Source organism: Xyrauchen texanus, chromosome 28, assembly GCF_025860055.1.
Source record: "Xyrauchen texanus isolate HMW12.3.18 chromosome 28, RBS_HiC_50CHRs, whole genome shotgun sequence".
Lineage (NCBI taxonomy): Eukaryota > Metazoa > Chordata > Actinopteri > Cypriniformes > Catostomidae > Xyrauchen > Xyrauchen texanus.
This window is the reverse complement of record NC_068303.1, coordinates 19429015-19450463: the sequence shown is the minus strand read 5'-3', so window position 1 is coordinate 19450463 and position 21449 is coordinate 19429015. Positions and strand designations below refer to the sequence as shown.

General features: G+C 44.0%; 2 protein-coding genes across 3 annotated transcripts in view; one reads left to right on the top strand and one right to left on the bottom strand.

Moving 5' to 3' along the window:
• The window catches only part of LOC127622228 (GDP-mannose 4,6 dehydratase), a 90802-nt gene extending 76677 nt beyond the window's left edge, over window positions 1-14125 (bottom strand). For both annotated transcript variants that reach the window (XM_052096253.1, XM_052096254.1), the window contains exon 1: window positions 13931-14125. In XM_052096253.1, coding sequence (XP_051952213.1) covers window positions 13931-14026 — 96 coding nt within the window. In that variant the 5' untranslated portion in view covers window positions 14027-14125. The remainder of the gene's footprint in view (window positions 1-13930) is intronic.
• On the top strand, window positions 5504-8988 carry LOC127622229 (uncharacterized). Its single transcript, XM_052096255.1, has 9 exons — window positions 5504-6099; window positions 6634-6776; window positions 6962-7178; window positions 7292-7418; window positions 7739-8037; window positions 8204-8294; window positions 8519-8634; window positions 8766-8841; window positions 8917-8988. Exons 3-7 carry the CDS (start codon window positions 6988-6990, stop codon window positions 8603-8605), a joined length of 795 nt encoding a protein of 264 aa, XP_051952215.1. The 5' UTR covers window positions 5504-6099; window positions 6634-6776; window positions 6962-6987; the 3' UTR covers window positions 8606-8634; window positions 8766-8841; window positions 8917-8988.
• Window positions 14126-21449: the final 7324 nt, after the last annotated feature.

Sequence of the window (21449 nt, the reverse complement as noted above, 5' to 3'; positions counted from 1 at the left end):
CAATACCCAACAGAGGATATTACAGCAGGGAACAAAATACCCTCCTAACCAAAGAAGGCTCCATAAATGGTCTGCAAAGAATGCAATGAAAACAGCAAACAATACAGCTGACAAATCAGTAAGGAGCGCTTATGGTCTACATTACAAACAGTTAGCCTACTGAATCATCTAGGTGCATCACACACAAACAAAAGAGTATTAAGCGAGCAATCAAGGCCATTGTGTCAATTGGCGAAAGCCTGACAGCTCAGTATTGACTGCTGAATTCACCTGACTATCAAAATTAATCTGATCGTGCCCTTAATACATAACTTAAAAGAACATTCCACCCAAAAATGAAAATTCGGTCATCATTTACTCATCTTCATGTTGTTCCAGAACAGTAGCTGCGTTTCCACTATCGGGCCAAATGAGGGCGTGCTAATACGTGCCAGGGCCAGTTGCGTTCCCACTGTGAGTTCCAGGACATTATCGTGCCTCCTCTGGGCTTTCTTGAAGCCAATGGCCTTTGGCCCACCCATTACCCTTGGGACCAAAAAAGGCCAACTAGGGATTGAGGTCAGTGTCAATTTCAAAGGTGGAGTTTTGCTAAACTTGTCAGGTTGTGTATCAAATTGTCATTTTTGGGTGTACTATCCATTTAAAACAGGGATGCACTGATCCGGTACCTGGATCGGTATCGACTCCGATACTGATGTTTTTAGATGGATCGGTTATTGGTCCGACGAGCCCGATCCAAATCCGATGCGGTGTGTTAGTCATGTTCGTTACTGTCAAGCTCCAAAAAGGACATAAAAGAACCATAAAAGGAACCACTGAAGTAATTCATATGATTTGTGCATTTTATTCAAACCCCTTGAAGATGTGCAATAGCACTGTGAATCACAAAAGGTTGTGTTTAATAAGTAAATATATAATATGCACGTGTAGCAACGAGTCGCTGCTCTGTTTGCACACACTCTCACGGCTATTTTTAGTCTACACGCGGTGTGCAATATATTTGAGCGCTACTCACGAACAACATCTCAGATGAAGATGATCAATAGTTCGGTTCACTAATAATTTATTATAAGCCAGAATTTGAATAAGAAGCTACTGTGAACATGCTTACAAACAGACACATAGAGGACTTCCAGTAGTTCAAAATAAAAGCCAGTGGGTTTTAAAGTTAAAGGTACATGATTTAAATATATTACTGTTGTATTTAAAATTCTAAAAGTCAATAATAATAATAATAATAATATATAATATTTTTACAAATTATAACAATATTTAAGTAGAATGGGTTCCAATAAAATAACTGTGAACTGATATCTTACAACTAAATGAGATCTGAATCATTTAAAACCCAGATACAAGTTGAATGTATTTTGCAAAAAACAAACAAAAAAAAAACTGCCTTCTTTTCTACTGAACACATTATCCAGTATACTAGTTAACAATAAAGTTTTTCTAAGTAATTTGTACATTTATATTGAAATAATGTGTAGTTGAAGGTTTGTGTTTCTTTACATATAATTAGCATCACTCAGTGTGGTATAGATATTTTAAACCGATTATGCTAAACAACACGTATTAGCTTGGGATCGGAATCGGCCTATACTGAGATATCAGATATCGGAAGAGAAAGTGGTATCGGTGCATCCCTACTTTAAAATATCAACAACTTTCAAGGTTTGCTGAACCTCTCTCAATCTTATTCTCATCTTTTTCTCGTTCTGCCTTTTCCCCCTCTCAGACTTCCCGACCGCACATTCTAGAACTTTGGAACATTCCGCCCCGGCCATGGCATTCCGCCCCCCACTTCCTGCTGGGGTGATATAGGCAAAGTCCCAAAGACCTTTGGGAAAATATGAGAAAAAGAGCTCTAGCACTGATGTGTGCCTGTATATAAAGCATGCATATGCAGATACATGTCCATGGCTCTGTGAGGAAAAGATGTGTTCAGACACATTTCCGTTTCCATTTGAAACCATTCACCAAGTATTTACATACACACCGTTTAATGTGCCACATGCCTCTGACCTGTGGCTCTCCATGTCAGTCCATGTGTGTATGTTTGTGTGATTCGACTAATGCAACTGCAGGGTGGACTCATAACCCTCTGTGATAAAAAGGAGCTTATCGTCTCACAGAGACTGTTGGGAAACGTTGCCTGTTTCCCGCAGATTATGCTCATAGACCGGAAACCTATACGGACACAACATTCCAATCAGTCTGTGCATTTACACACACACACACACACACACACACACACACACACACACACACACACACACACACACACACACACACACACACACACACACACACATAACCGGTCTACCTTGTAAGCCACCATCTAAATCAATCACATTATGCTTAACTACATAAATTATAAAATAATAAAAATAAAACAAATGTCACTTTTTAAAGAGATAATAAAAATTCTGTCCATATTTATTCACCCACATGTTGTTCTAAAACTGCATTTTCTCTGTGGAGATTTTAAGCACAATGTTAGTTTTAGTCACCATTCACTTTCATTGTGTGGGGAAAAAATGCAATGAAAGTGAATAGTGACTGAGGCTAACATTCTGCTAAACATTTCTTTTAGTGTTCAATAGAAGAAACAAAATGGCATGATTTTGCAACTACATGAGGGTGAGTTAATAATAACAGAATAAAAATTTTTGGGTAAACTATCCCATTAATAATCTTGCTTTAACTCAAACCACATGTGCAAAATATCTCAGCAACGCAGGCAAATTTGGAAACACCTTCCAGTGCAATCATCATCATCTTTGTAAACTACATAAAGATTAATCTGTTGCCCTTTAGATCTCTGCATTAGAGACGCACACACACACACAGATTGCTGAGGGCAAACTGTGAATGTACTTACACTGTGAAAGATTTTGTCGTAAAGGAAAGAATGAAAACTAATCAAATAAAAGCACTTAACTTCTCCAACCAAAACAGTCTGTGTGTGTATACATCTCTGCCTCTCTGTCTGTAACATTTAATCTCTGTTTGTTTACATAGTACATGTAGATTTGCCTGTGTGTGAAAATAAGTCCTTTACTTTGACTGCAACCGCAGTAAAACACAAGCTTTCATTACCGCATCCAAGTTCAAATACAAACAATTGGCTCCATGTTCCTTTATGAACCACAAGTAGGCGCAAAAGAAATTAAGTGTCCACATCAACAAAATAACACACAATTATAGTGTTTTTACTCTTTATTTGTGCAGCTAAGGCAACCACTTGTCCAATAAGGGGTAAAAGCATATTGACCTTTTCAGCGCGCCGGTCTTTCAGGTTATGTCTGCTAACTTACAGTTTGCATTGAAGCTACTGAGAAGAGTCTATCAAAATGTGTGGGAGCACAGAAAGCACTTTTGTAAGTGCCTCATTGTAACCCAGATTTTTGCCCTTTTTTTTTTTTTTAAGAAAATGAGAGATGAGTCGCACTTAATTTTTTGGTAATCAACATTAAGCCACAAATGCTGTTGATTGAGCATTACGTACTGAACCTGTAATTTTCTTTAAAAGGTTATACGTTGAACTTGTATACTGTATATATTGTAAGTACAGTTTATACCAATAAAGTTGTTCTATGTGCCTAAATTGTGCTTGTTTAACAAAACAAGAGTAGATTAGTTTCATGGTGGTTGTTATAACATCATACATTTAGGTCACGGGTCAATACCCACAACCCCGGATGAATATGTCCGGAATCTATTCATACTACTTGCATGCAAGAACATACAGTTTTACAAGCCAAGAAGTGCATCCTTCATCAAATACAGTACATGCTATGACACGATACACAATTTATAATGCAGTAATATTGTCAATACAGCTGTTCAGGTTGTAGTCAAAAACCTGGAAGAGAACTGGTATTTTTGTGTCATGGGTTCCCTCAGGATTTTCCTATGAGGTTTTTTAAATGTCAGTTTAGGAGTTGTGAGTAAAATAAGGTCGGTGGTAAAAATTACTTTAAGATAGTTGACATTTTTTTTCTACAGCATAAATTACACACATTCATACTGTAAACGTGAATTTTGAAGCCACCGTGTTTTAAATTTTTTTTTTAAATGTGATGCTAACAAGTTACTAGATTAGAACCATTACTACTTTGTTTTTGTTTTTTGCTTCCTTCACAGGCTTGTGGTAGTTGTAGTCCTTCTCTAGCAACTTCTTAGGAACATACTTTATATATAGAACACAGCAGCTTCAAAATTCACATTTTAGGTATGGCATGTGTAATTTCTGTTGTAGATCAAAAGGTGTCAAGTACTGTATCTTAAAGTGATGTGTACTATAGGTCTCATTTTGCTAATAAAGTAAAAAAATCACTTTATAAAAACTCAGAAGATATTCCCAGGGAACCCATGGCTAATTAGACTTCTGGTTCTGCTACAAATTGACTCTATTGGTGATTGGCCAAAAACCCTGGCAAAAACAATACACACACGTATGAGTATAATAATGTATAAGTATAAAACTATATATAATAACTGGGCCAGATTTATACATTTCAAGGCATATCAGAAATAGAATTGTACTTATTTTCAACACTTAAGCAATAGTCTGTCATCTAAATTGCTCCGGAATTAATGCGCCTGCCAAAAACGTTTACATCAAAATCTCGTTGGATTTGATTGTTAACCTTTGACAGTCTAATGACGCCCTCTGCTGTTTACCACACAAACTGCACCAGGACAATCACAAAAGTTATACTTTTATAAATACAGTATATGTATATACTTACATCATCTGCCTATTTTGAAGATGTTATCATGAGACAAAACAGAAACTTTCCCCAACGATCTATGAGATATGCTCATATACATTCAAGCTATGCAATAATGGCCTGACAACCAGACTCAGGCAAACGTTTCCTTGAAGCAGGTCTTTCCAATAAAACCAGTTAAATGAGCAATATTGTTCTGCATGCCACAATACATTTTCTGGTGTACAATTAAGCCACAATCAGTGATGTTTCAATGAATGTGAGTCTCTGCGGTGTCATGCACAATGAGCCACATGATTGACGTCTCAGAAGAGGAGGCAACTGAGACTTGTCCTCCGCCACCCGGATTGAGGTGAGTAACCGTGGCACCACGAGGACCTACTAAGTAGTAGGAATTGGGCATTCCAAATTGGGAGAAAAGGGGATAACATTTTTTTTTTAAAAGTGGGCCAAACCATAAACATTAAAATGCACACTATTTCAAAAGTATAGCTACAAGATATAAACAATGTGTGTTAACAGGATTTTAGGGTGATAAAATCACTTACTAACCTTTTCTGTGTTAAAGCCCATGGTGCAGGTTTTTTTTTTTTTGGCAATTTTCTAGTTGGTAATAAACATTTAAACAGTTATCCATTGTATTTGATGTTGTAGGGTACTACAAAAAAGAAATATAATACGGAAAAGTAGGTGATATGTTAGCTTTTAGCTACAGCTTAGCGATTATTCTTATTTCTCCCACAATGCATTCCATGACGTCACATGAGGTACTCGCTGACTGTTCGACGACAGAAGAAAGCCCGCGGCCCGCCTTACAATTGAGGGAGAGTGAGACGAGGAGTAGCTAACTAGTGAAAGAGTGACAGTGACAGATTTATAAGTAGATAGATAGATAGATAGATAGATAGATAGATAGATAGATAGATAGATAGATAGATAGATAGATAGAATAGCATAACAGATAGCTTAGAGATAGATAAAGAGTAGATCATAAATAACGTTAGTCAAAATGGTTTATTACTGTGTTTGTGGCGGGTGCAATAACTCCAGCAAAACTGGACATAGGGTCCATTCCTTCCCCAAGGACAAAGGGATATTCCGAAGCTGGGGGCAGTTTGTGAAGATTAGGCGGGCAGATTTTTCAGCTAGCTCTGTCACCGCCTACTCGAGAATATGCAGCGCACATTTCAAAGAGGAGGATTACCACTCAGGGGATGCTAAAATGGTCTCACTTGGCTTAAAGAGTGAGAGGAGTGCTAAATTACTTCCTACCGCCGTGCCATCTGTGAACGCAAACCTCTCTGCTTGCCCCGTCACGAGGTCGAGAGACACCGTCTGCCGCAAGCGAGAAATTGCCACGGTAAGCATCATGCTAACGTTAATGTTTACAAGCTGCGTGTTAGCTAGCTCTGTGTGTATTTTGTATACCGTGTTCCCTTTGACACAGCCTCCACTAACTTACAAGCACGATCACTCTGACATCAGAAGAGCATATTTCGTGATTCACGAATAAAAATTAGAATAATAACAAAATTGCCCTGAAGTAAAAGTCCATATCATCATGAAAGCTTTATGGCTGTGCCATAGGTTATTGTTTCCACTGGGAAACTAACGTTAGTTGTAGCACACACGTCCCATTTTATTGATGGACTTATGAAATGACTGGGAATATTTACTTATCTTCTTGGAATTTCAAAGATGAAAAGTAAATCATTCTCAGTACTTCCAAGTTGAAAATAAATGATTAAATGTTTCCATGTACTCCTGCAATGTGCTTGTACACCCAATGTGCTTGCGAATCACTGTTCTAAGTATTCATAGTATACCCACCTCTTATTTCACCACTACACCCATTTGCATTTTGCCGACCCTTTTTCATATTTGTTTTCGCAAGATGTTGACAGACGCCTCACAGCAGGAGACTGTGGACAGTGTAGACACTGTGGAGAGTGTCGATACTGGGGATCAGCCCTTGCCCTCCTCCACTTCTGACGCTGGGACACAGTGTTCTTTGAAGCCCCCCCCGATGGTCTCACGGTAAAACTTGAGTATTTTAAGGGGTCGTTATTAGATATAGTCTCTAAAACATTGCCAGTATCTATGCAATCAGAACATTTCCATACACATTGATTAAATTAATACATAGCCTACACCAAAAAACATACCAGTTTAGATTTGCCATGATTGTCTCATGTTTGGGTATGTTTACTGCCTCTCCACAGCTGTGCAGGTTAACCTGAAGCCCAAGATGGTCAGCGCGGGCACACAGACATCATTCGGCACACAAACCTCCACTCCCCTTGCTAGTCCTGAACAGACAGATGAAGATGATGATAATGCCTCTGTCATCAGTGACTTATCGTGGGTGCCCGAAGAGCCGATGCATGAGGAGGACTTGTTTGATGAGGAGCCACCTTACACATGTGACCCCCATCACAAGTGAGATAGTTTAAAACCAACATAGACCATTTTGAATGCTCATTTTTGTGTACTGTAGCTTTGGTAGTTTGAATGCCCCCCCCCCCCCAACAACAATTTTTTTGTTCTTGTAGTGGCATTGACAAATTCATTGTTTGCCAAGAGGAGCTGATGGGCCTTTTTGTCATCTGTTCGGCCTGTTGTGAGAGGTCAGATAGTAGCATCGTGCAGCAGGAAGGAACTTTTCTTAAGATCAAGCAGGTACGGTTTTGTTTACGCAGCAGGCCATCTGATTAGAAAATCAGAATATCTAATTACAATCTGATAGCTCTGACTGTCTTGCTAGTTAATTTAATTTACACTGTATGTACCAGGCTGGCTTTAGTCTATTGGTTTGTGATGGCATCATATTTGAGTGTTATACTGTATTGGTCATGTGTGTTTCATTGAAAACATGAAACCTTTGACCAGTAATGTACAGTACCTAATCTATAATCTATCTAATCTATACTGAATCCTGATATACTGTTGATTACACTTTTTTTTTTTTTTTTTTCTTTTTTTTTTTTTTACATATCTAGGTCTGTGCACCATGTGGCTACCACCGTTTCTGGCAAAACCAGCCAATGCTCCACAGGAACATGCCGACCTGCAACCTCCTGTTAAGCGGGGCCATTCATTTCACTGGATGTTTGGCCACCCAGACATTAAGAATGTTGACTCTGTTTGGCCTGCAGTGCATCAGTGCAAGCAGTTACTTTCGCCATCATCGCCTCTACACCATCCCTGTAATCGTTCAGGCCTGGCAAAACGATCAAGCGAAGAATTTTAGTGACCTACGGGCAATGGATGGCGGGCTAGTTCTTGCTGGTGACTGCAGGTAAACCAGTGTGAGAGCTCATAGACTAGTTGCACATTTTGATTTTTTTATTTGTTATCATGTAGGGTGGCTTTAGTTGGCATTTGCAGATGACATGGTGGATTGTCTTTACAGACCTTGGTTATTAAAAACTTGAAACCTAATTCAAATTCGTAATTAATTCCAGGTCAGATTCTCCTGGGCACTGCGCGAAGTATGGATCCTACTCTCTGATCGAGGACAGAGTGAACAAGGTGGTGGATGTTCAGCTTGTTCAGGTAAACCTGATGTTATTAGACAAAGAAATGAACTCTGCAATTTAGTAAACTGATTGTATATTAATATAACATCTTTCCACTAGTACAACGATGCTTAGAGCTTTGTGTATTGCCTAACTAGAGTACAGCGTATCGTAATGCTTGGACCAGCAACGCGTCGGTTCATTCACGCCTCCTTCAACAACACCAGCATTTTACACTTACACTGTTATGTCATGTTGCAGAGCTCAGAGGTCCCCAACAGCTCATGGTGTGAGCTTGAAGGGCTCAAGCGCAGTGTTGGCCTGCTGAGGGAAAGGACCTGCATTTAGCAACGCTGATCACGGACCGTCATCGCCAGGTATTTACAATAAAAATGCAGTATAGAATGTAAACATCTGAATTGCACTGAAGCTGGATGTTTGTGGTTTGCTGATACACGGAGGGCCACACAGGTCAATCATCCACAAAAGTTTGTTTATTTCTCTTTAGGTTGCCAAATGGGTGAGAGAGGAGCTGAGCCCTGAAGGGACACGGCATTATTTTGATGTGTGGCACATTGCCAAAAGTATGTATCCATTGTTGGAACCTTGAAGCAGTTTTTGTTAGTGCATATCAATTAATACCATTTGTTCTAAAACAGGTCTGGGGAAGGCATTGGATGCAGCTTCAAAAGAGTGTGACCAACTACAGCTGTGGAGGCCTGCTATAGTGAATCACCTCTATTGGACTGCAGCCTCAACCCCAGACGGCAACCCAGCAGTCATGGAGGCTAAATGGAAAAGTTTAGTCAACCACATCCAGGACATCCATGACCATGACACCCCTGCTTTCTCCAGTTGTGCCCATGGCCCTCTAGACGGGGATCAGCGCAACAAAGAGTGGCTGGACCCAGGTACAGTACACACAGCATGTGGTATTATGTACGCTCTACAGTTTTGTTGTATTTGCTGTCTGAGTGCTTTGACATGTGACCTATGATGATTAAATTATTTTTTCATTCCCTGGCAATCTCATAACATTCTGTTTACTGTTTATGTTTGCTATAATTCATATGTGTTTCCATTAAAAAAAGAATTTTTGTCTGAATCTAACTTGTCTATTTATACGTTTTCCATCTGTGTGTCTGTCTGCCTCCCTGTCTTGGTCTTTGCAGGCTCATTGGCAGCAGTAAAGTTGGAGAACATAATCACGAGGACTGCCTTACTGAAAGATGTTCGACAGCTGTCTCCACAGCATCAGACATTCTCCCTTGAGGCTTACCACTCCCTCATCTTGCACTTCGCACCCAAGCACACAGGGTTTTCATACGTTGGGATGTATAGCAGGTCAGTGCTATCCAAGGAATAATACAGCCAATTATTATGCCTTTTATAGTAATAATAGTACCTATTATCATGCCTATTGTAGTAAAAAAAATCTGAAATGTGTTATTTTGTAGGCTTCTCTTAGCGGCGCTGCATTACAATCACAATGCCAACCGCGAGACAGCACGGAAAAGTGATGGGACGGAGAAGTACTGCGTCGCGGTATCCGCGCTTCAGAAAAGGTGCCCATGTGGTGCGTCCCATCAAAGAGGCAGCCTCATACGGTAAGCAGTGTCATGCAGTTCTATCATATTTTGAGATGGCTCACGAGACATCTGTGATCAGTGGCAATGATCTTTATTCAGTATTATTATTATTATATCTGCAGGTTATGCAACATCATTGATGAAGGCCCTTCAGGAAAGCTACACCCATTCACCTGCAGCTCTTCGAGAGGTTAGCGCTAATTTGTCCTCCGATGCACCCGCCCCCATCGCTAAATCCTTCGAACAGGTTCCTAAGGAGGAGGCCGTCAGCCTCTTCCTAGCCCGGCAGTCACGCTACAAGAGAACCTAAATTCACATTATTATTATTATTATTTTTTCCACAGACAAGTCCAATGATTTAGTTGTAAGTATTTATTTTAGTTGTTATTTATCTTCTTTCCTTCTGTCCCTGTCATCTCATTTGGTGGTGGTTTCCTGTATTCTGCATGTTTTGTGTGTTGTTGCTTTGGTTTTACTTTGCACTAAATCATTACTTTTTTCGTCTTTGTAAGTGGCATTAATTGTCGCTGTACCCCATTCAAGGGGTCCTGCATGCTGCATGTCTGCTCCTCTGTCTTTTATTTGCATGAAATTTGTTTTATGTAATTCAAAATAATTTACCAATCATTTTACCTGTGTCTTGTCAACCTCTGTGTGCGGTGTTGTCTGGGTTCACTGTGTGTCAGCTTGATATGCTTTTGCATGTATCACTGCATATGCATTCATGAAAGAGTGTGAGTGTGAGTGACTGTGTGTGAGTAAGTGAGTGTGAGTGAGTGCGAGAACCATCAGTTGACCCTCAGGTAAGACCACACTTTTGCAGGCAAAAGAAACAATGTGCAAAGGTTTCAGGTCTAGCCCTTCATCAGTGGGCTTTTTTTTATATAGATTTGTTTACTTGCAACCTGTGTCTTTGTTCAGTAATCCTTGTCCTTGTTCAGTAAATGTTTAGTAACCCTTACAAGCAATGCCAATAAACTGTTTTTTCTTATTAAAATTCATGTGTTCTGTGTACTTTATAACATTTTAAGGGCAATTGGGCGATCACAACAGAATAAACAATTATTTTTATTCATTCTCATCCAAACGAGGCCATTGAAAGCCCTGATAGGTTTGGTCACCACTTTGGAAGTTTTGTCTGATGGTTTAAACCACACAAGAGGGTAGAGGCTTCCTTATACTCCTCCCTAGAACTCCATAAGCCCAGCGTATAGCCTGCCTGTACGCAGTGTACCGGTATTGCCTAGGAATAAGTAGGAAAGAATCTTAAGTTTTAAACTCTGTAAGTAGGTTGGAAACGTCATTTGAAGCCTGTCTCTTATGCATGTTTGTGCATGCAACACATCTCCTGTCACCTATTGCTGTTGTTCAAAGGACTCAGTGTAAAAACATTGGTAAAGTAAACATAAACCATGAACATACTCGTGCGTGCTGGCTTGAAGGGGACCATGATCCTGTCTGAAGTGTGAATATGCTATTTGTAGCACAAACGGATTCAGGCAGCATGCCTCAAATCCAGGATGCTGCGTTAGGCACGTTACATCTGCTGGCCCCGGGGTGAGATCCTCGACCAGCGACTAAAACACGCTCACCTCCCTACAACACAAGCTCTCCACCACAGTTTCCATGGGACGACACCGCCCACACAGACACCTGCCAAACACAGCGACACAGACGCTTACTACTCACTCACTCCCTCTCCCGGTAAGCCTGACGGTGTCAATGACAATCAATCACGAGGAAAACTAGTTGGCACTATCAACAATAATCACACTGACGACGCCTACTCGGCGTCGGCTACGGCGAAACAACATTTTCACCGGAGAAAGAGGTAAAAGCTTAGAAATAAAGCATAAAAGTTATTGTATGCACTGCTGTTCATAGACTACTAGCTCCAGCGGTCATTGCCGTGATTCTAAATGATAGCAACTCACCAGGACACTACACCAACTCTCCATTCATTCTCCTCTGACCATGCATTTATTTGTCTTTGATGGCCATCTGCTCTCGGTATTTCCTCATTCGCCCTCTCACGTCTAAACGGTTCGAAATTGTATGGCTGTGGGCCATCATAAATGTTAACTGTGGGTCTTGCCACCTCTTCCTCATCCCAGTTAGACGCCATAGTAGTCAGTGCTAGTCTGCTAGAATTAGTTCAAGTAGCTGAGAACGGCTGAGGCTACATTCCACCGCGTCTACCTCATGTGACGTCATCGCCGAATCGCGTAAAAAATAACCGTTTCTAACCAAAAACTACAAAAACTGGACTTTAACACCATTTTGGAGACATTTCTAACTTTATATACATATCTTGACTGCTTTATCTACCCATTAATCGACAGTGGTGTTTAACCTGCACCATGGGCTTTAAGTTAAAGCCAATTTTACAACTTCATTGCCATGACGATGTAACGTCAACAAACCCTAAAACGACTGTAAAAAATTATGATTTAAACAACTTTACAGCTCAAATAATACATTAGTTCAAACAGAAAAATAAATGTAAGTGCTTTTATAAAATTATAAGCTTCACATTTCTGCCTTTAAATCCTCCAAAAATTGGCCCCATTCACTTCCATTGTAAAAGCAGCAGTTGTCCCAAAACCACTCAGCAATACACTTAATCTTTTGTGAGACTATTTAAAGTGCATTTGTGTTTCAAACCCAGTCAGCCTTTCACCTAATGAATGAAGACAAGGTTTGCCAAGATTCAAGTTTCCTCAATTAAATGTGGTTTTGATACATACCGGTAATAATGACCAATAATATAAATGCCCAAATTCCACAGACCATTAGACTAAAGAAGAGAATGTTCGCACATTATATGAAATGGACACCTTATACACATGTATAGTTTTAATAGTTTTGCAAGCTGACCTCTCTCCGTACCCTGACTAGACTCACTCTCATTTTACTAAAGTGTGTTTGAAATGAGCTCAAGCAATTTTTCAGAGACACCTCAGGCCAATACTCATGTAACGTACTATAATGATCTGCAAACACTCCTACATCTATTTCCTGTTGTGAATGACTTGCAATTTTTTTTACATCTGCTATCTAGTCAAGGAACGTCAACGCACAGTGTAACACACCACCTTTTATCATTGGTGACTGTTTTAATCAAATACATTATGACCCAGTTCTCCGATTACTGTACATAGTCCATTTACTTCATGTAGTCTGATACTTAAAAAAAAAAAAAAAAAAAGAGCATGGGTTGTGTGAGAAAAGAATAACCCAGCAATAAAAGGCCCTTACTCTCCCTCTCATACACACCTGTTGTAATTGTGTACATTAAATGGCCCTCCAGTTGGTCAACAATAGTATTTTGGAAACTAACCCAAGTATATTCTATGGTGATTTTTAAAAGGTTATAGCACAAGGATGTAAATTATGAAGGTATTTTCTTGAAGTTGGTCTGCTTATAACTATTTAAGATAAAGGTGTCTCATTATGGCCCATGAAAAACAAAACTCAATGCAGAGGTTACTTGTTGACCTTGTAATTAATGTCTTATTTAACATAAATGCCTCTGGACATAAACCTCTCATCAAGTCTACTCTCATCAAGAGGGACATTTCTAATTAACCAAAAGTTATTTAACTTTTTAAAAGATGTACGACGGTGAATCGCCAACAAAATACTAATCTTGATACTAGTTTTTATCTAACCTATTCCTGCGATACAGGGCATCTACGGGGATGCTGCTAAGCTCTGGCAGTAATCATTTATCAGTGTCATGCAGCCTGTTTTATTCAGTTGTGTGCTGAACTGGATGCCAAATAAACCAATGACAAGACCCACATGACCCATGAGCGTGTAAACAGGAAAATATGAGTACCAGCTTGGATTGCAATATACTAAACGATGTTTTCGGAAAGGAAATTACGTTTCCGCGTCAAACGAAGTTAAGATGAACTGTCCACAACAATTTATAGATTGTGAATGCACTAATATTTTCAGTGTCGCCTTATTCATGTATTTATTAATGCATGTGTGTATTCATAAAAATGTCAGAAACCGAATCTTTCAGAACACCTGCACATCGCTGTCTCTCATATGTGAAAGCGATACTTCATGTTACCTGCCCGGTTATGCCTGTAACGATGGCCACTTTCCTCTTCGTCTTGTTGCCTCCGTTCACATCACCACTGCCACAAGCTGCTGTACACTGAGCCATTGTCTGGAGCTGTTTTTGAGTTAAGATGAGTTCAGGCGCTCTGGTTCCGACGTGTGTGATATTTTGTCAGCGGATGATACAGAAACGTATCCGAAACTCCAGCTGCATCAGCGACACGTCACGAACCTGCGTTCAGCAGCCAATCAGCGAGCAGAGCGCCTGTGACGCGCAGCCCACGGTGTAAATCGAGCATGTTGCTTTTGGAGTGCAGATAGGTCACAGCGCCACTTAAAGGACAGGCCGCTCAGGAGAACTTGAATTAAACTAAAGAGGATAAGTTTAACCATTTTCATGTTCTTTAAATGTGATGTTCAACCACGTATTAAGGAATATTATACTATAATTCTAAGGATTATTGTCAAAGAATTAGGTATATTTTAAACATGTTATTGAGGATAATTCGATTTAATCATACGTCAGTAAATGGGAATATTTGTAATTTACAGTTTGTAAATTCGCCATCTCTTATGGGAAGCAGCAAAGTCAGACTTTGCATTTAAAGGAACTCTGCCTGATTAAAGAGATTAATGCATGATGTGTTAAATATCCATGCAAAGAAAGTGATAAAGAGAAGCTCTTATTTGCAAACACATGTTGATAACGTCTAAGAGAAAGGCAAAGAGGTATTATGTTAGATTGGTCGCAAATCTAATTCGTCTTATTTTTGTCGATTAGAAAGAAACAGACAGGAGAAAAACAGTACAAGATCTTCAATCATTAATGACACAGTATTCTATCCCACTGGGCATTGCCAAGCACATGTTCAATTTCTATAGTAAACTTTATAATTCAGCAGGAACTGGATCAGGCTGTGAAGTGTTTATCCCTAGACAAATCGCCCGGTTCTGGTGGACTAACAACTAATTTCTACAGATTTTGAGCGAGATTTCATAAGAAGTCCTTTCTTTAATGCTTTGACAGAAATAACAGAAAATGTTTCACTCTTACACACTATAAAACAAGGTGTTCTCTTACGAGAGGTTCTCTCGTATTGCGTAAGCTAGCTTACGCTACGGGAAAGATTCATCTTTTCTGAGATAATGAAGCCAAAAAATTATCCTTAATTTTTGTATCCATTGTCAACGCAGTGCGGCAGCTGCAGACCTTGAGCGGGCTAGCTAGCGAGCTCATAGGTTGCTCTGCGGCAACTGCTGCAGCCTATAGACGAGCTTGGGCTGAACTCGCGATCCAATGAGAGGCGTCCGCGCACTCACTGCAACAAAGCCCGCCAAAATGGGCGTGACTAGAGTGCATATAAGCGTAGTTCAGTAGGCTGGAACCCTGATTTTCATCTCTTCAGCGAAGCTCTTCGCATCTCTGAACTGGAAGCCGCGTCGCCGCTTGAGGGGCATCAAGCAAGCGTGGATAGCGCCGAAGAAGCCGGCCGTCTTCGCCACCTTCAGCCGCCCTGTGAGCTACGCCATCTGGCGACGTATCCTTTTAAAGCAAGCTAGTTCTTATGAACTTCACAAAAGAGTACGAAGCGTCTTTTTAAAGATGTCTCGCTCCACTTGCGCCTCATGCTGCGCCCTCTCAGCACCGGAGACCGCCACGCCATCTGGCGCTCTCTGCCTGGGACTGGGGCATGCAGAGCTCGCCTCGCTGAAGGCGGATGCGATCTCTGCGAGGAGCTTCGATGTCGACCCTGCGGGCTCGACTCGAGCGCCAGGACCGAAGCCGCAGCGCGCCTTCCATTCAGCCGCGCAGTAAAAAGCGCCGCTCTCAAAGGCTGCCGGAACCAGTGGTAGAAGCGATTGCCTCGCCGGAGCCCCTCCTCGAGCATCGCCTTCACCCTCCCCGCCCACTCGGACGCCAGCAGTTGCCGCCGAGCGGCTGCTCTGCTGCCATCTCGGACGACGAAGCGGAGGATAAGGGCTGTTCCATCATGGCTTCGGACAGCCAGGAGTGGTCAGGCTCACACGCTCCTCCTCGCCCAGGAATCCAGCAGGACCCGCGCCGAGTCGAAGGGGAACTAACGCCTCCTCACACAGGCCGTCGACCGCCTCGGGCTCGAGTGGTCACCGCCCCTGAACAGGCTCCCAACAGACTCCACGCCGCACCTTTGCCCACCCTCCGCAAGATGGCGGTCTAAGCTGGTGCTCCCGCCTAAGGCCTGCAGAACTACTTCCGCCTGTGTTGGCCGCTCTATACCGCCGCCGGCCAAGCCGCATCTGCTCTGCATTCCATGGCCGTCTTACAGACAGAGGCTGTTTCAGATCTGAATCTCTTTCTGCCTCGTCGCGCTTAGCTCCTCTGCAGGCCACCCACGTGACCAGCCTCCTGCACGAGCCTCTTCACAGCCCAGCTCAACAAGCCAGACTTCTCAGCGCCGACAGGGCGGCCGCCTCGATCAAGCTCAGACAGCCGCCTCCTGCGGGCCTCGGCCTAAGATTGTACTGAAACCTGAGCAACCGAAGTCCTCCTAGCGTTGTTGAGAAAACGACGGCTCAGTCCCGCCACGGCCGACCACCGTCAAAGCTTCGCCCCTGTCAGTCCCCTTCTCTCAGGCTACTGCAGTGGTGGATTCAGCAGCCAACAAGCCGGTGATACTACCCGCTTGCTCAGACTCAAACGCCGCTTTCACGGCGACCCAAAGAAATCTTGTAAAGAGTAAACATGCCTTATGTGTAGAAAATGTGCCCACAATCCAGTGCTCACCCCTACACACAAGCATTACACATCCCGTGTCCCTATCAGAGCACACTCACATAAGCGGTTACGACCCGCTCGAGTGTTAGAGTTAATAAACGCGCCCACGAGCCCGTGCGCGCGCCCTCCTCTGCCCGCTCTGTCACACGGCCAGCTGTATGTAAGTCCCGTACGCCCCTTGTCAGTCCCCTTCTCTCAGGCTACTGCAGTGGTGGATTCAGCAGCCAACAAGCCGGTGATATTACCCGCTTGCCTGCACTCAAACGCCGTTTCCACGGCGGCCCAAAATAAAGCCTTATGTGTAGAAAATGTGCCCACGATTCAGTGTTCACCCCTACACACAAGCATTACACGTCCCGTGTCCCTATCAGAGCACACTCACATAAAGCGGTTACGACCCGCTCGAGTGTTAGGGTTAATAAACGCACCCACGAATCCGTGCGCGCGCCCATTCTCTGGCCGCTCTGTCACACGACCAGCCTTATGTGTAGAAAATGTGCCCACGATCTAGTGTTCACTTCTACACACAAGCATTACACTTTCCGTGTCCCCATCAGAGCACACTCAAAAGCGGTTACGAACCACTCGAGTGTTAGAGTCAATAAATGCGCTCACGAATACGTGCGCGCGCCCATTCTCTGCCCGCTCTGTCACACGGCCAGCAAACACTTCTCTGTATGTAAGTCCCGTGCCCGTGGCTATGCTTGCGCATCACTTAACAGACGTGACTCTTTCCCCATTCACCTCAATCGGGAAGTCACTCACAGAACAGCCTCGTCCATGCTGTCTGCGAGCAGTCCAGCATAAGCACAGTAAGCGCGCTCACACATTCTGTTCAGCGCGCTGTGTGCGGCAATCAGAGCGATTTGGCCATTCACCCTCTAACATTACGCTTCGAAGCGTGGGAAGATATTCCAGGGATATCCGAATGGGTGTTAAGCGCAATAAAACAGGGCTATTTGCTACAGTTCGATCGCCGTCCTCCTTGCTTCAGAGCGCGGCTCGAAACTACTTTGAACACGGAAGCAGCGTGCATGCTTCGTTCAGAAATAGCAAACCTTCTGTGCAAAAGGGCCATAGAGAGAGTGCCGCCTCCCTGAGCGAGTCGGGGTTTTACAGCCGTTATTTTCTTGTCCCCAAGAAAGACGGCGGCCTCAGACCAATATTAGATCTCAGGGTTTTGAACAAAGCGCTTGCAAAAGACCGTTCAAAATGCTTACAACCAGCAAACTCCTCGCGCATGTGCGCCAGGGGACTGGTTTATTTCTCTCGATCTGAAAAATGCATACTTTCAGATTCAGATAAATCCCCGTCATAGGCCATTCTTGAGATTCGCCTTCGACGGCCAGGTTTATCAATACACCGTCCTTCCGCTCGGCCTGTCCTTAGCACCTCGTACTTTCACGAGTGCATGGACGCTGGCGCCGCACCCCTGCAGAGTCAGGGTTTGTGAATTCTGAACTATTTGGACGATTGGCTGATTTTGGCACAATCACATACGGAGCTTCTGTCTCACAGGACAGTTCTCCTCAGTCATCTGAACAGTTTGGGCCTTGCAGTCAATTGGACCAAGAGCTCACTACAGCCCAGTCAGGCAATTTCCTTCCTTGGAATAGAACTAGACTCAGTGGCAATGACGGCTCGCTTATCTACACAGCTGCGCCGTGTGCAGCGACTAGCCAGCGTCATTTCAGATGAACAGCCTCACACCTCTGAAGAAATTTCAGAGAGTGCTAGGCTACATGGCCTCAGCCGCAGCAGTACTTCAGCTGGGTTTACTGCACATGCGCCGCTTCAGCATTGGCTAAACACCGCGCCTCGCCGGGCTTGGGCCACAGGCCGCCAGCCCATCAAGGTGACTCAGACCTGTATTTCAGCTCTGCAGCCCTGGACAGTGGCCGAATGGTATCAGCGGGAGTGACAATGGGAGCTGTATCTCGCCGAAAGTCATCTCGACAGACGCGTCCAACACGGGTTGGGGCGCGGTCTGCGCAGGGCTCTCCGGTTTCGCCTATGGTCAGTTCAGGAAAAGCTCCTTCACATAAATTGTCTGGAAATGATAGCGGTCGAGTACGCCGCGGCGCTTTCTCCCGGTCATTCAGGGTCACCACGCCCTGGTCCGCTCGACAACAGATCTGTGGTATCCTACCTAAACCGCCAGGGCGGTGTCAGATCCAGGAACCTCTTCCATCTGATCTAAACGCATACTGAGTTGGTCCCAGTGCCACCTGCGCCGCTGAGGGCGACGCGACGCGCCAGGCCACCTGAACGACGGCCCGACAGACTGTCCAGAGACAATATTCCCCAGGGAATGGTCCCTGCACGCCAAACAGTCCAGACGCTATGGCACCTATTCGGCAGAGCGGAGATAGACCTCTTTAGCGCCCAAAGAGAACTCTCACTGCCCAATATTTTTCTCGAAAGCGAGGACGCGCTGGCCCAGGACTGGCCCAGACGCCCGCTTTACGCCTTCCCTCCCGCCTCGCTATTGCCACAGGTAATGCAGAGGATCAGGAAACGCGCCACCGGTGCTCCTCATAGCCCCGCTTGGGAGAATCAGACATGGTTCCCGGAGCTTACGCAGCTGTCACTGACAGCCGCGGGCCCATCCCAGTGAGAGCAGATTTCCTCTCAAGCTCACGGCACAATTTGGCATCCCCACCCAGAGCGCTGGGCTGCATGCGTGGTGATCAACGACTACCCGCCGCTCTGCCAGAAGGAGTAATAAACACCATCATACACGCTAGAGCCCCTTCCACGAGAAGACTCTATGCGCCAAAATGGTCTGTGTTCTCAAAATGGTGCACCGACCGAGACTTGGACCCGCTGGACATGTGGGGTGTCGCCGCTGCTCGTGATTTCTGCAAGAGCTGCTGGATAAGGGCAGATCCCCATCCACGCCAAAGTGTATGTGGCGGCCGCTGTGGCGCTCGCTGAACCCCTGCACGGCCAGTCATGGGGTAAAAACGAGCTGGTCATCCGCTTCCTCAGGGGAGCTAGAAGGATGAACCCCCGCGCTCCCATCGGTTCCTATCTGGGATCTTTCTATAGTTCTCAAACTATGAAAGCCCCCTTTCGAACCACTTCAATCCGTGGATTTGAAATACCTTTCACTCAAAACCGCTTTTCTGACTGCCCTGTCATCAGTCAAACGTGTGGAGACCTTCACGCGCTGTCTGTCAGCGCTGCGTGTCTTGAGTTTGGACCAAGTGACTCCAAGGTCATTTTAAAGCCTAGACACGGCTATGTTCCCAAGGTGATCGGTACTCCTTTCAGAGCACAGGTCATTTCCTATCGGCGCTGCCAGCACCCGTTAGCTGAACGCGACGCCAATCTCCTTTGCCCGGTCAGAGCACTGAGATTGTATACTGCGCGCTCGCCGCTTTCAGACGCTCTGAGCAGCTTTTCGCTTCGCTCGAGGGCGCACCAAAGGTCTCGCCGCTCGAAACAGACACTATCTAGATGGATAGTGGACGCTATTGCTGCTACATACGCGCACAAAGATCTGCCATGCCCGTTGGGCATTAGGGCTCACTCCACTAGAGGCATGGCATCCTCGTGGGCATGGTCCAGCGGGATTTCCATTCACGACATATGTGTGGCAGCGGATGGACTTCCCTCCACCTTTGTCAGATTTTACAATATGGAAGTGCCCGCTCTGCAGGCAAAACTACTAGCGGTTTAATACGCTACAGCTCCCCTGGTGAGCTGCACTGATGGGACACATTCCACACAGACCGGCACCGCCACTCTGTCGTTCCCTTCCCACTATGTGCTTATGTATTACACAATCAATGACCCGCATTCTTGCCGGCCAAATATTATTTCCCCACTCATAAGGGCTCCCACGGGTCCCCCTTAAATCCCTGGGGCTCATACAGTGGATGCTTGGCACGCACGGCGCTGACAATGGGTTCCCGTGAGCGTAGTTAGCTTACGCAATACGAGAGAACCTCTCGTAAGAGAACGTATCGGTTACCTAACGTAACCTCGGTTCTCTCTAGATGAGGGAACGAGTATTGCGTAGCCGGCCGTGCTCGCGCCTACTAGCTGACTTTTCGCTTCAGTCAATGAAAACCAGGGTTCCAGCCTACGAACTACGCTTATATGCACTCTAGTCACGCCCATTTTGGCGGGCTTTGTTGCAGTGAGCGCGAGACGCCTCTCATTGGATGCGAGTTCGCCCAAGCTCGCTCTATAGGCTGCAGCAGTTGCCGCAGAGCAACCTATGAGCTCGCTAGCTAGCCCGCTCAAGGTCTGCAGCTGCCGCACTGCGTTGACAATGGATACAAAAATTAAGGATAATTTTTTGGCTTCAATATCTCAGAAAAGATGAATCTTTCCCGTAGCGTAAGCTAGCTTACGCAATACTCGTTCCCTCATCTAGAGAGAACCGAGGTTACGTTAGGTAACCGATACGTTATAGGCCTAACCCTTATTCCCAAACCAGGCCAGGCTAATGAATTATTAGACAAACTGCGCTATCTATTTATCTCTCTGTCTGTCTATCTTTCTGTCTGTCTGTCTATTTTATCATTTATCTCTCTGTCTGCCTGTCTGTCTATTTTATAATATATCTCTGTCTGTCTATCTTTCTGTCTATTTTATCATCTATGTCTGTCTGTCTATCTTTCTGTCTATTTTATCGTCTATCTTTCTGTCTGTCTATCTTTCTGTCGATTTTATCGTCTATCTTTCTGTCTGTCTATCTTTCTGTCTATTTTATCATCTATCTCTGTCTGTCTATCTTTCTGTCGATTTTATCATCTAGATC

Excerpts from the sequence above, each read along its gene's own strand:
- LOC127622229 (XM_052096255.1), top strand. The coding sequence starts at position 6,988 with ATGGTCAGCGCGGGCACACAGACATCATTCGGCACACAAACCTCCACT. Across the intron at positions 7,179-7,291 it reads ACATGTGACCCCCATCACAA|TGGCATTGACAAATTCATTG; the intron begins GTGAGATAGTTT and ends TTGTTCTTGTAG. Across the intron at positions 8,295-8,518 it reads TGGATGTTCAGCTTGTTCAG|AGCTCAGAGGTCCCCAACAG; the intron begins GTAAACCTGATG and ends GTCATGTTGCAG.